Source organism: Numida meleagris, chromosome 2 (genome assembly GCF_002078875.1).
Source record: "Numida meleagris isolate 19003 breed g44 Domestic line chromosome 2, NumMel1.0, whole genome shotgun sequence".
NCBI classification, from domain to species: Eukaryota; Metazoa; Chordata; class Aves; order Galliformes; family Numididae; genus Numida; species Numida meleagris.
In genome coordinates this window covers 127,233,397-127,248,494 of record NC_034410.1, presented here as the reverse complement: position 1 = coordinate 127,248,494, position 15,098 = coordinate 127,233,397, and the positions used below count along the sequence as shown (strand labels likewise).

Genomic DNA, 15,098 nt, shown 5'->3' with positions numbered 1-15,098 from the left:
GGGCGGCCCATCGGGCTGCTGCACGGCCCGGCCCCAGCGCAGGCCGGAGCGATGCGTCGGCGCTGTGGCGGCCCATCACGTGTGGGAGCGGGGAGCTGCTCGGCCTCCCGGCCTTGCCGCATGCCGGCCCGCCGCGCCGGACGCTGACAGCTGCTTGGCGGCCTGCTGCCTCTCCTGAACTCGCTCTTTGTGCAGTGCTCCCGTTTCTCTGAAGTTATATCCGTGGGGAAACTTCCCGTGTAGCTCTCGTCACGTCTTTGCCAAGTTCAGCATGCTAGGGCTTTGTATGCTAGCATATAGAGGGCCAAATCTGACCCATTTAAAGTTCTGTGGAATCCAATTAAGAGAAGAAATAATTTGGCCAGCTAGAGCACACTCCGTTTCAAATACTGTCAACTAAACAGCTTTCCATTATAGTGGTTTTATTTTCAAGCATATGACAGCAAGAGGTCTGAGTTACAAACTTTTGGGGCACTTGAATTGTCTGCCTGTCAGAATTGGCCTCAGCACGCAGCCCCCCATCAGTTGGGACCTCTGGTGAACTGGTAGTATCAGGATGGAAGGAACAGAAGTTACCCCTTTGCATGAGAAATTTCAGTTGTTGTCAGCCCTCTTGCTTCAGAGAGCTTTTCATTTGCCCAGTCAGTGCTCAAAGTCATGGAATCTAAATGCGTGCCCTGCCATACGTTGCTTTTAGTCAGTAAAAAGTTACAGTGCAGTTCACTCAAAAAGGAAAATAAGGGATCAGCACAGATCAGCACTGTGGTATGATAATGTCAGGGCAGAAGCTGAGGGTGTTCCAGGTGCTTTTCCTCCTCAGTAATGACAGAGCCCGGTAAGACGGGCCTCACCTTTGTGGTTAGCTGAATAGCCCCGCACTTTGTGACTTATTTTGTCATTTGTCACATGTGGGAGTAAATGGAGCTTTTCACCTGAGCAACGCTTGCAGAGAGAATTTGAGAGTAGACTGCTTATGAAAAAGCTGTTATTTCAGTTTTTTAGGTATTTTTCTGACTTTGGGGTGGAGGTGTCCAAATCTTACACTCGGTGCACCCCAACTACCTAGAGGCTGTTGCTTAGGGTGCACTACAGTGATACTATGATTATAGTTTTGCAACAAGTTGAGAATTTGATATTCTTGACAAATACCTACAAAGTGTCTGCTGGGCTTTTTTTTTTTGTCAGATCACACAACCCATTTTCTGAAGCCTTGAAATATCAGCTCTGAGGAGAAAAGGTTACTCCTGTCATCATACTGCTTTCCTTTTAATTCCAGGCTAGCTGCGTTCTTCTGGTTTAGCCTAATTTTTAGCTACACCCCAGACTGTGCTCATTAAGCAGCTGGTAACTACTAGCTGGGGCTTAGGAAAGCGTGTGTTTGAGTTACCAGCTGTCTGAACTGGGGATCTCACAGCTCTTCCCCAAGCTCCTTAGGCCGATGACGCACTCGTGAGGTATGCGCACATTTCTGAGTTGTGACTTCTCTGAATTTGAGTCATTGTCCACAGTAAAGCCCAGGAAATGTTGTTTCATCACTGAACTACACCTATTTTTGAGCAGTGGGTAGCTGCAGTTTTCCCTTCAGTTTGTCAGTGGCTGCGTTTCCAGAGCTTTATTATTTCGTAGCTGTACCTGGGTAGCTTTGAGTGCATACTCTGTGTGGCTGTGAAGTTGCACAGGAGTTGATCGGCCACTTGCTGCGACTGAAATGGGAACCCTGACTCATTGCATAAAGCTGGGCAGCATTAGCAGAAGTGTAGCATGGGTAGGTGTGTCCGCTTGTCACAAGTTAACAGCTGAATGGGACTGTCCCCTGCAAACCAGAGCAGACTTCTGTGGCAACCAGCTGAAATGCAAAGTAAGCTAATTTTACTGCTTACAAACTTTAAGGGGAGTAGTTTATACCTAGTAAATCGTGCAAAGTGTTCTAGTGATGTTTTAAAGTATTCTGTGGTGTGACAATGTGGCACTGGTTAAGCAGAAATCTTGACATTCCTTGGACATCTGCTCCAGAGAAAAGAGGAGCAGAGTTGCTATGCTGCCCTTGTTCTGGATAACTTGTATCAGGCTAAGGTACAGCTGGCTGTTAGTGCAAAGCGGGTCTGCGTCTGGGAAGGACTCCCTTGGAATCAGAGGTTTGGGGGCACTGGGAAATGTGTCTGGGAACACACGCATTCTTGAGAAGTGTCAGGATTATTCTAGAAGCAATTAGCACAAATTGGAAAAGCCTATTTTCTAGTAAAAGCAAGCCCTGTTGCTACTTCTGGAAATAATGAGCTGTTTATTACTGGCACTTTTGCTGGTGCTGGCAGTAATAGTTCTAATGACTTCCAGGGCAATACCAGTGTTAGATGGTTCTACTACAGCAAGTCCCGATGTCCATAGTTTCTTTTATTTATCGGGTTTTTTAGTAATTTAAAGTGTTCTGGTGCATTTCACTTCCCAGTATCAGTAACTTAGGCTGGCTCTTCTCTCCTGCTTTTCTTGTAGTAAAGTTTGTGAAATCTTCATTGATGTATGAAGATTGATGATACTTATATTTTCGTGATTTCAGCTGTAAATCAGTTGTTATCTTGCTACAGTCATGTGAATATGGTAGCAGTACCAATAGGCATTTTTAACAATAAAATGACCATTAGCTATTTACCTAGTTAGCATTTACAGATGTCTTTCAGAAAGTATAATCTTAAAATTCACTTGTAATCTGAAACGTGGCAAAAAAGGAGATAATGCAGTGTACCAGCTAAGCAGAGGCTGATTGCAAGTTTTCTTGGCCACGAGGTCCAGTAACAAAGCCAAATACGTGAGCAGCACTTTAAGGTGAAAAGAGATCGAATTTGACAGTGTGGCTGGCCTTTGGTGCTTCTAAGAAAAGCAAATAACTGACACAGTTACAGTCTTTAAATTAATACAATATTATTTCAGTCTTGTTAAGATCACGGTGCTCTCCTATACGCAGAGAGCGGTGAAATGAGTTGGTATGGATGGGTACGACTTCTGGGGCATGTTGAGACTTTTTCCAATGTTCTTCCAGACAGGAACAAAAGTTAAAAAGAGCTAGTGGAGGGGATCAGCTCTGCCATAGTTTAGAGCTGTCTCTTTCTTGCATAAATACCTTGTTGACTTAAAAGACCACACATGTGTGTTGTTGCTTTGAAAGGACATAAGAAAATTGAGGATGTCTTGACAATTTGCTGTCTAAGCATACCGAAGTCTTAAATTTAGGCTTTGAAAAGTTAGTTAAGGAGTTCTACTGGAAAAACTGCTCCATTGGAGTAACAAAAGCTGCTTTATGCAATTGCGTTGTGCTGTTTCAATGCTTGCTCCTTCTTTGACCTTGTATGTCTTTCATTTTGAGCTTTTAATGTATATTTTTTGGGATTTTTCTAAGTTAAATACTAGTTTTACATCTCTCTGAACTGTCCCTGGCCTAGCAGTCTGTCACAGGTATTTTTGTCACTGAAGGGCTGTGTGGAACAGCTGCTTGAACTGCACCTGGCAAAGCAATTCTGTCAGCTTATAGGGATGCTGGTGACTTAGGTGTTGGTATGTTAATGCTGGCAAAAGGCCCGGTGTAGGCATATGTTATACCCCAAAAGCATTTTTATTGGTACGATACACACCTACGTGATGTAGGGATGGTCAGCTGAATTTTAAAGATATTAAAACCTTTCCTCCTTTGGAAATGGGTCAGAATTGCCATTGCTTGATATGTTTTCTTCTGTGAAGGTACCACCTTCCCACAGTGGGGTACAATCACTAGTGCTTCTGGGATTTCATCTGCTTACCTAGCTGACCTGTGCGCCTTCCTGCTTCTTCAGTGCAGCCTTAGCCAGGGAGGTTTTTGCAAATTGTCTCTTGCATAAAAGAGAGGATTTTGTTTGCATTGAAAGTTTGGGTATGCATCTTGATGGCTACGGTACCAGACTTAAAATGCTGTTTTTGTGCTTATTCAAGTAGTTTTAGTATACCCCACTAATTCTATGCTGCTTTTCCAGCTGAACGAGCTTTGGATACTATGAATTTTGATGTCATCAAAGGCAAACCGGTGCGCATTATGTGGTCCCAGCGTGATCCATCTCTACGCAAAAGTGGCGTAGGAAACATCTTCATCAAAAACTTGGACAAATCAATTGATAACAAAGCTTTGTATGACACATTTTCTGCTTTTGGAAACATCCTTTCTTGTAAGGTTAGTGGCAAATTATGGGTGCATTTAATGATTTGACATTAAAAAAAAAAAATCAAATTATGCAGGAAACATTCCATGGTTATTACAACAAGGTTTTTCTTTAATAGGTGGTATGTGATGAAAATGGATCCAAGGGTTATGGATTTGTACATTTTGAGACACAAGAAGCTGCAGAAAGAGCTATTGAAAAAATGAATGGTATGCTGCTTAATGACCGCAAAGTGTAAGTACATAAATGTGTTGCTGGTGATCAACAGACTGAAATTCATGTTACGGTAGACACATAACTCAAAGCTTACCTAGAAAAGGCAGGTTGTTCTAAACACTTCTGGTTCTAACGAGGATTTAGAATTTGAGCACTAGGAATAGTAGGAGCTACATTACCTACACTTTAAGGTGGAGTAAGTTAAGAAAACTCTTCCTAATGGACTTCAGAGAAGAAAAAAAGTTGTATTAGTTGCCTTACGAGCCAATGCTCTAATGAAGGTTTGGGAAATTCTCTTTTATGATGTTACTGATTCCAGTTGAAGGAAAGCCCATGGGATATTCTGAACAATGATTTCTTTGTAAACGTTTTGTGATAGGTGCATTATCCTTTTTTGAGTGAAACTTGGAGCTCCCAAGCTACTCGGTCTTGAGTAGGGGTCTGATTATACAAGATGTTTTTGTGAGTGTCTGTTGATAGACCTCTAGGGAACAGGAGTAGGAAACAAAACTTAAGGAAAGCAATGGTTTGAAAACCATAGCTACTCTTACCACACTGTAGAGAAAAAACAGATTATTAGGTTATTGATTAGTGATAACTAGGCTGGACTTGGCAGGTGGCTGCCTCACAGCTAAGGGATCATTTTGCTATCTGGTATAGTAATCAGAAATCAGTGTTAGCCTTGTAACTTCTGTGTCAGAGGAGTTCCTTGTATCACAGGGTGTTGTGTTCAGCCTCTGTTCCTCCTCTGACCTTTAGTGTTCCGAGCCAATTCACAATGGTATTTGACTGCAGAGCAAGTTGCAGTATTTATTTCTCCATGCCTATTGAGTGAAGGGGAAAAAAAAAAAGAGCTTTGCTTAGACATAGGTTAGAAAGGTACATAAGGGTGTGAGGGAAGCTCGTTCATATCCCCTGCTTAAAAGCTGCGTTGGCAAACGGTAACTGTTTTAAGGCTGCCAAGTTTTCAGTGTGGCAGAGAGATTATGCTGGTATCTAGAATTTCAGTTTACCTAGCACTCTTTCCCATTGTCCGCGTCTCCTGATGTCAAAGGCTGTACAAGAGCGAACAATGTTGCCAATGACTTGAAAGCATTTTTGTTCATAATTGTGATAAGTGAACCAATACGAAAAAGATAGTGAAATTGGTTTTGATAGCTTTATCTTGAATATTTTATCTCAAGAATTCCATGCCTATAATGAATAATGAGACTGATTGAGAATAAAATATGATGCAAGAGGATTAAAGTAATTTTTAAAATCTTGACAGACTTTCTCTAATGTACCCTTTCTGTTCTCCTGAAACTAGATTCGTTGGAAGGTTTAAATCCCGCAAGGAACGTGAGGCAGAGCTTGGAGCCAGAGCAAAGGAATTCACCAATGTTTACATCAAGAATTTTGGAGAAGACATGGATGATGAGAGACTTAAGGAACTCTTTGGCAAGTTTGGTAATGTCTTATGCTTTGAGTTTATATAAACACTGGTGAACTTCAGCTTACATTGTATCTGTTCAGTGCATTGTAATAGAAAGGATCAGATGGCTCTCTGAAGTTTTTTTTTAATAAGTTAGTACTTATTACACTTCAAATTTGCGATAGTAATTAATGCTCACTAAAGAATTAAAAATAACTGGAATAGAATATAATCCTGCTATCAGAATTTTCTGCTGATCTAGAAGTATTGTGTAAATAGTCTCTTTAATGGATTTTGCAAATCTTGAAGTTGCAAATAGAAGCATTTTCTGTTATATGAATTGATGCTACGAGTTCAGTACAGGATACATGACAAATGAGTTTCCTATTGCTTTTTCACTGATTTGCAGACTAACCTTTATTCAGAGTATCTGTGCTTTCCTTATTCAGTTGCATTGTGGTTGCAGACTTTAGAAACTGCAAGTAACTTCACCATGAGCAAGCTATTCAGTTCTGTCTTGACCCTTGCTTATGCACAGGGCAGAATTATTGTGGGTGTATATCTAGTAATGTATATGATGTGTTAGTGTTGAATTAGGAAGTGGCTAACTTCCCTTAAGCAGTCACAGACCCTTACACTGGTCTGTAGGCCACGTCTATTGTATTGACAGCCTCCTGGTTTTTACAGTGTTTTTTTTTTCCCCTCTGTCTTACTGGATTCCAGTGGATAACATGTAATAAACTCAAACAGATCCTTGTGTATGAGATCCTGTAGCAACCCTAAGTAGCATTCACAGGAAATTACTTTTTACTACTGAGATACCTGTGGATGAAAAGGTGGCAAATTTAGCTAATAGCTCTTGCAACTGAATTTGGATGGCAGCTATACAAAGGTTTGGAACTGCTGAGCTGGGATCCTTTTGCCAAAGCACATGGAGCTAATGAAAGGGTCTCCTTTCCAGGCTTTAGTACCTACGTAAGAGAATGGAAGCCCTAACACTTCAAATGTTACTTTTTCCATTAAAAATTACTGAATTCACTTTGAAGTTAAATTCCTATCCCATTTTGGTTGAAAATGCCATAGGAAAGATACTTAGTGTGGCAGACTTCAGCCTTAAAGGCTACAGTTCAGCATCCAGGCAAATCAGCAATCTTATACTAATGGCTGGCGTTTCCTAGGTACTATAATTCATGCAGGAATCTTTTGTAGTAAAAATGAAGAAATCAAATATTAAAGTTTCTAAACAGTGGTAAAGACATGAAGAGAATGTGTGCAACATAAAGTATTTCATTTGACATTTTAGGTCCTGCCTTAAGTGTGAAAGTTATGACTGATGAGAGTGGAAAATCCAAGGGCTTTGGCTTCGTTAGTTTTGAAAGACATGAAGATGCCCAAAAAGTAAGCTTTTATACTTCATGTTAGGAATTCAATGACTGAAAACCAAATAAGAAGTTTCGTGGAGAGCTTCGGAATTATGTGAATTTATTAAGAGTTTTTATTTGCTCAAAGACACTGCAAAACCAGATATTCGCTTCCTAAACAACTGAACGTAGTATCTATCACTTAAAATGTTTTCTTATGAGCAAAATGAGTTCATTTGTGGAGCCTGTTAAGATACTCTGAGAAAGCTGGAACTGGTGTAGAAATGAGACATCTTAAATAATTTAAGAACCTGTTGTAGCTGGGCTGAAAGATTTCAGTGAGATTTGGATTTCTTCATGCTGGGCAACATACAGGCATGGTAAATTATTACATCTCTGCAAAACACGAATGAATCATTGGATCCAATTCGGTTGCACAAAACATTTGTGCAAGTGCAAGGCAGAAAGGATTGTTTTTTCAGACTTCAGTACTGCAAAGTCAGCAGGAAGGCTATTAGTTTTATGAGTACATTTGGCACAGCTTTAAGAAAATAGTCAGCCCTGTGATGTTGCTTTTACCTTGAAAAGTAACTTTAGAACAAGGGTCCTATTAATTTGTGTATGTGTCTATAGCATGCCGGTACGCTGTATAATTTAATTCTTTGGCAGCTAGTTGCTTTGTGTCAGTTTACTATGACAGGAAGGACATAGGAGGAAAAACTCAGCGCAGAATAGATCAAGGTAACAAATCAAGCTTGCTTTTCAAAAGACATTTCTGTAATTTGTTTGATTTGTTGGTAGCGCAAGCATCCAAGCAAGAGATGGGAACAAGTACTGTCTTAAAAGTACATTTTTCAGTCTCGGATACATTCATAAGTGATTTGCTTCTCTTACAGTAGTCAGGATCACACATAGGATGTTTTAGATAACATGCAATGCAAGTATTTCAGTAAGTACAAAGCACTGCTAACCTCTTGTTTATTACTTAAGGCTGTAGATGAGATGAATGGAAAAGAGCTCAATGGGAAACAAATCTATGTTGGACGGGCTCAGAAAAAAGTGGAAAGACAGACGGAGCTGAAGCGTAAATTTGAGCAAATGAAGCAGGACAGGATCACCAGATACCAGGTTCACTTCTAATTCAAGAGAACTAACTTTATTTGTATATGTGTGTAGGTTGCTTTCAAAACTAACTTGACTTTTTTTTTTCTTAGGGTGTAAACCTTTACGTGAAAAATCTCGATGATGGAATTGATGATGAACGTCTTCGAAAAGAATTCTCCCCATTTGGTACAATCACTAGTGCAAAGGTAAAACTTAGAGATTCCACTTGCGCTTCCATTAGTGAATGGAGAGAGAAAAATGAGAAACGTGATCTAGTCACCTGTCGTTGTTACTATTGTTATATATTCATGAACACCTGCTTTCTTGATTTTTTCATATTTCAGGGTAAACACGTCATACCTTTCTTGACATAAACCATGTATTGACATTACTGAAGAAAAATTTTATATTTTAGTGCATTGGTGTGCTCAGTTTTACTTCACTGACATTTTTGTCTGTGTTCACTAAAGAATTAGCTTGTCATTAAATTACGTTCCTTTCTATAAATCCATTCAGTAAAACAAGCATGTGGTCTCACTTGCATAGTGAGCTGAAAAAAGGAGCTCGTGTAAGTTGAATAGGGACAGATGTAATGTTTTCTTGTCTTACTGACAGGTCATGATGGAAGGTGGACGCAGCAAAGGATTTGGCTTTGTCTGCTTTTCATCACCAGAAGAAGCCACCAAAGCAGTCACAGAGATGAACGGTAGAATTGTGGCTACTAAACCATTATACGTAGCTCTAGCCCAGCGTAAAGAAGAGCGCCAGGCTCATCTCACCAACCAGTATATGCAGAGAATGGCAAGTGTAAGAGCAGTCCCTAATCCAGTAATCAACCCCTACCAACCAGCACCTCCTTCAGGTTACTTCATGGCAGCTATCCCACAGGTATGTATAAAGCTGAGTAACTGAATGCTTAGTACTATATATAACATTTGTTTAGATTTAAGAGTAAATAAAACAATTAGCATTTATCCATAATTTCAGCATTGTAGTTTCATAACAGAGAGGTGATTCACTGCTCAGCATGCCCTCTGAAGACAATGAGGTAACATAATGTTTTTGCATCTGACAGACTCAGAACCGTGCTGCATACTATCCTACTAACCAACTTGCTCAACTTGCTAGACCTAGTCCTCGCTGGACTGCTCAGGGTGCCAGACCTCATCGTAAGTCTCCTCTTTGCTTTTCCAGTAGTGGCGGTCAACTCAATAAGCCTTTACCTTTGAAGTTTTAGATACATTTTCATGGAACCACAGTATCAGTCTTTGCTATGTTTTATGGTATTACTTCTGAACTCTTCTCACCATTCACTGTTTCAGTGTGTAACGTAACCTATCTTTCCTAAAACACAGCATTCCAAAACATGCCTGGTGCTATCCGCCCGGCAGCTCCCAGACCACCATTTAGTACCATGAGACCGGCTTCTTCACAAGTACCACGAGTCATGTCAACGCAACGTGTTGGTGAGTTTCACTTGTAAAAACTTCAAGTATAAGACCTCTTTTTAGTTTTGCTGATTCAGAATCGCTCAAAAATGTTCGTAAGTTCTTTTCTGACCCTTACTAAATTGGTAAGCTGATCTCTCCTTTTGGTAGTTGTGTAGAGTACTAGCCCAGCAAAGACTGAAAGTCAGATTTCTGCTGTGGTCCCCATCTCTTTCTTCCTTTAGCATGCATTTTAATAGTGTTGTATGACAGCGTCTGCCATTTCTGAACATCAGGGTGACAACTGTAAGAAGAAGCTGCATGTGAAAATACCAAGATGATACAATTTTAGCTCTTACTGTTCTGTAGCAGAACTATCATGTGTCCAGAATCCACACGTCACTGAATGAGCCAGAACTAATTGTGTTGGAGTCTTAACTCTCTGAGAACATCCAAGGCAGTGGTTTTTTTTTTAGCCATCTACTTCATGAAAGTATCTTTTTTAGTATTGTGAATGACAGTGTGCACTCAGGAGATCAAATGTCCTTTGAGGTTAGAATGAAATTAAATCAATACTCAACCAAAAGTGAATGTTTTCTCGTGTATCTTTAAATAGGATGTAGGAAAAAGCAACTCATTAGTGAGATGGCTAAAAAGTGACAACCAGTAAACGTCCAGCTTTGAAGCTTCAGATGTGACAATACTGCTGAGATGAATCTATAATACCTAAATTGGGTGTTCTGTTTTGATTGGTTAACTTTTGTACAGTGCATGCTAAATTAAAAATTGAATTGTTCACAAGCAGAATTGTTATCTTTTCAGCTAATACGTCAACACAAACAATGGGTCCACGTCCTGCAGCAGCAGCTACTGCAGCTACTCCTGCTGTACGCACAGTACCACAGTACAAATACGCTGCAGGTGTTCGCAATCCTCAGCAGCATCTTAATACACAGCCACAGGTTGCCATGCAGCAGGTATGTAATTTTAGGAACTGGTCATGCTTTTGCTGGGTTTTCTGCAGATTAAGGGTGGAGATGTGTATGATTAAGAGTTTCCTTTGTTTATCTAGAATTCAAGCTTTGCACTGTGACACCAGTAGATCCTTGAGGTTTTAAGTACATTTCAAGTTCACCTAGGATGGGGTGTGATCCTATGTTACTTTGTATTTTCCAATTTGATATTTGATTTGACTTAACCTGAGTTTTCCTTGTGATTGCTCCACAGTGGAATGGTTCATACTTATCTCCAACATCACTCAGTCCCAAACCAGCTCTATTTGATTAAATTGACTCGGATGTAATGTATTCCAGGTTTCTGACAGTGTAGGCATTGTTTGTGCTGAGTTGTGTAACATTGGATATTTGAAGCTGCAACTAATTATAAGCTAGAATTTAATCTCTAAATGGTGTAAAATTAATTTGCAGCCTGCTGTCCATGTGCAAGGTCAGGAACCCTTGACTGCTTCCATGTTGGCTTCTGCCCCTCCACAAGAACAAAAGCAGATGTTAGGTATGTACATGGTATCTTTATGACTTGTAGCAGAAGTACGCTGAGTACTCTATTTCTAATCTTAAAATGCAGAGTAAGTGGTTTTCAGGGTGGAACAAGGAGACTTGTGTTACTCTTTTTCCTTGAATGTAGGCTATGCTCATCAGACGAGATTTCTCACTCCAGGTAACTTTTTTTGTCTCTAGGTGAACGTCTATTTCCTCTTATTCAAAGCATGCACCCTACTCTGGCGGGTAAGATCACTGGTATGTTGTTGGAGATTGACAACTCTGAACTCCTTCACATGCTCGAGTCTCCTGAGTCTCTTCGTTCGAAGGTAGGTGGACTTTTGCCTAGTGATTTTCACAGTGATTTAACAGGTGTTCATGCTGGCACGGTGGAGTAGGTGAAGTGCAACAATGGCACAGGGTGAGAACTTAAAATAGCTTCTTTTGGTGGGTGGCAGTCATTTACGCATGCGTGAACTGAGACTATAATGTTATCCTTCCTAATGATGCAGGTATTGTTTGTATGTATAATTCAAACCAGTTTGTGAACTTGAAAGGAAATAAGCTTCCCTTTATTAATTTTTGGTGTTCTAACTTACCAGGTTGATGAAGCTGTAGCCGTACTACAAGCCCACCAAGCTAAAGAAGCTGCTCAAAAGGCAGTTAATAACCCTACTGGGGTTCCAAGTGTTTAATAAGTAAGTTTTCTGAGTAATGTAGCTTTGTATGTTGACAAGGGCAGTAGTGCCTGGTCCATGGCAGTGAGCTTCCAGGCAATCTGTCATTTACAACCGCAGAAAGCAGCAGCTGTGGTTGCAGTTGTAGACTAGTTTTGTGCTCTTTGCTGTTGTCCAGTTCAGCAACTCTTATTTAGCAAATGCTACTGGCACTTCATCTCGCGTATTTAGTGAGAATGGGAGCATTGTTTCTAACAGCATATTTAGCTGGTGTTAGTTCTGGGCATGCCTGCAAAACTGAGCAGTTCTGTCAGACACTACTGTTTGTACTGTTGTTCAGGAAGAACTTGAGCAAATTGTGGAAGTAAGCTTAAAATGATGCTTAGCCCTATTTTCTTTACATATGGAATAGCATATTCACACCATAATTTATTTACATATGCCAAAATTTAAAGTTACAGTAATTAAAAACTAAATTGCAAATTTTCTCTATTTTACATTTAGACAATTTAGCTTTAATGTTCACTAAAATGTTATCTTGGGTATCTTCCGAGAGGTTAGTGTAGAGTTATGTAGTGTGACAGGAAGAGGCAAAAGGTGCTATCCCCACAGTTTCAAAAGGGAAAAAATGTTGTGGAGTTGAGGATGACAGAGAAATCCATGCCCCATCCAGTCCAGTTGGGCTTTGCGCGTGTGTGAACTTCTTCACATTTAGAGCAAGTGGTAGAAGAGGCCTGCTTTTAAATTTGATTACTTAGGCTTCATTTTTCTTGGTCTTCTCCTTTCTGCAGGCATGAGATGGCCTTCTGGAGGCAGAATGAGTCATGCTTTTCCCATGTTTCTTTCTTTTTTCTATTTTTTTTTTTGCTAGTGATATTTTCACACTGGAGATAATAAGTGCTGAATAGTTGTCTGTACTAAACTGTTACTGCTTGTGCTCTATGATGCTTTAGTGGTTGGAATTTGAAAATACTGTTACTAATTGTTAGAGCTTTTGGTATGCTGACCTCAGAGATGACCTGTAATCAAATTGTTACAGTAATAAAGGATTGTGCCTAGTCCAAGGCCAGAATGTGCAGCATACTGTTCAGTTTTAGACTGTTTTATCTTAACTAAGCATCACAGACTTGAGATACTTTATTTCAGTATATCTAAAAAGTGGGGCACCTACCTCTGTGATGCGCTGCTTGCAAAGAACTTTGGTGTGACTTACACTCTGAAAGCCCATAGTATTTTCAGGTATGTGGTTGCAGAAAGTATGGCAGAAAGGAAGGGGCTGCTTTGATTTCAAAACCTAACAGCACTGTTTTTGTTTACAGAAAGATCCGGGAACTACAATCTAGAACTTCGCTTCACCGAAGAAAAAAAAAATTTAAACATGGAAAAACTATTAAATATTGAGAAAAACATTGCAAAATATAAAATGAATAAAAAAAGGAAAGGAAACTTTGAAGCTAATGTACAGAGCAATGCCGGGGCTAGTAAAACAAATGCTAGTCCTAGATTACTTATTGATTTAAAATTAAAAAAAAATAGTAAAATAAAAAATACAAATTAATGTTTTATAAACCCGGGGGAAAAGAATTTTCAGCACAGTACAAAAATTTAAAGCATTCCTTTCTTTAATTTTGTAATTCTTTACTGTGGAAAAGCTCAGAATATCACCACTGTTTTAGTTGACAGTGGGAATTGATAGCTGAGCAAAGAAACGTAATTTGGATTATAAAATTCTTCGTTTAATAAAAATTCCTTAAACACTGATTTAATTGTCATGGTTTTTTGTATGCTGTACTTCTTATAAGGCCTTTCAGAATACCAAGTTAGAATCCAACTTCATAGAATCATAGAATGGCCTGAGTTTGAAAAGGACCACAATGATCATCGAGTTTCAACCCCCCTGCTGAGTGCAGGGTCACCAACCACTAGACCAGGCTGCCCAGAGCCACGTCCAGCCTGGCCTTGAATGCCTCCAGGGACGGGGCATCCACAGCCTCCTTGGGCAACCTGTTCCAGTGCGTCACCACCCTCTGAGTGAAAAACTTCCCCCTAACTTCACTCTATCTGAGATAGAGGTAGAGCAGTATGGGTAGGGGTGAATGAGCAAGAATTGTCTGCAACAGTGTTGTATTGAAAGGATACAATTTCTGCAGAATTGCAGGCAGGGAGCTTAGTGAGCTGTTGCTGGAAGGCTGAAATCTGTGTTTTCTGGAGGAGGATGTCAGTGTTTTCTGGACCTATTGCTGCAATCAGAGGACTACAGTATGCTTTCTGAAGTGTCCCCCTTCCCCTCTCCAAAAAAAAAAAAATTAGCAAGAATTGGGTTTCATTTCTCCCCTTCTGCAGAGATCTTCATTTTTCTTTCTGTTGGATGAATTTGAGAAGTAAGCCAGTATAGAGAAGTGGTCTGGCATAAGTGAATCTTCTATCCCCCACTTCACAAAAAACATGATAGGGTGAGCTTGTATGGTTCTGATGTTTAGCACCTCCTGATGGAGGCAGGCTGGTCACCCTTTAGTTTCCAGTCTTGCTGAGTTGTGTGACTACACTTAAGGGTTTTTGGAATTTGATGGTAAATCCCAAAATGACACGGTGGAGGCAGTTCATGCAAGATGTGTCAATGGGTAAGAGGTTGAATGTGCAACCTTAACGTTCTTATTGACATTACATAAAAGCTTTGGAGATAGTGCTAAAAATTTTTAGTTTTTAAAACTATAATGAAAATGTGGAATAATTAAAGATGGATCTAGAGACCAAACTATGCAGGAGTGTCAGGGCCCTAGATGGAAACTTGAGAGCCTGCCTCTTACCTTGGGAAACAAGAACTGAGGGTGATGGGATTTCATTGAGTCTGCTGGAGTTGGACTATATTTTGCACTTTGGAGAATGTGCAAATTATTTAAACTCATATGTGGGGAGACAGAGAAAGGAGGGAAAGAGGAGTTGTTTTAGCTTTGTGCAAGGCTTTTGTGGGTGTGTCAAGCTGTAGCATCTGTACCAGCCTGAAATACCAGGTAGTGTTTGTGATAGAAGGAAACAGAAAGTGAGGCAGTTCTTCTGGGATTATCATGAAGGCTTAAGGAAATGAAACCCTGTTTCATTGTACTGTCTTACTGTAGGTTTTTCTTTTTTTTTTTTTTTTTCTACTGCTGATTACTTTCTCACTGTTTATCAGACATTTAATCTTCTATTTGATAAATATTTTTTTTTTGTCTCAGAGAT

At 39.9% G+C, this 15,098-nt stretch overlaps 1 protein-coding gene across 1 annotated transcript; it reads left to right on the top strand.

The window, feature by feature from the left end:
• On the top strand, positions 3,999-13,640 carry PABPC1 (poly(A) binding protein cytoplasmic 1; the record flags this gene model as incomplete). The annotated part of the gene is given in 14 exon segments (XM_021387569.1): positions 3,999-4,192; positions 4,300-4,415; positions 5,707-5,846; positions 7,115-7,209; positions 8,163-8,300; positions 8,387-8,482; positions 8,892-9,164; positions 9,352-9,445; positions 9,632-9,742; positions 10,526-10,680; positions 11,131-11,215; positions 11,401-11,531; positions 11,805-11,900; positions 13,199-13,640. Coding segments are annotated over 13 exon segments (1,721 nt in total), but the record flags the coding sequence as incomplete, so codon positions are not given.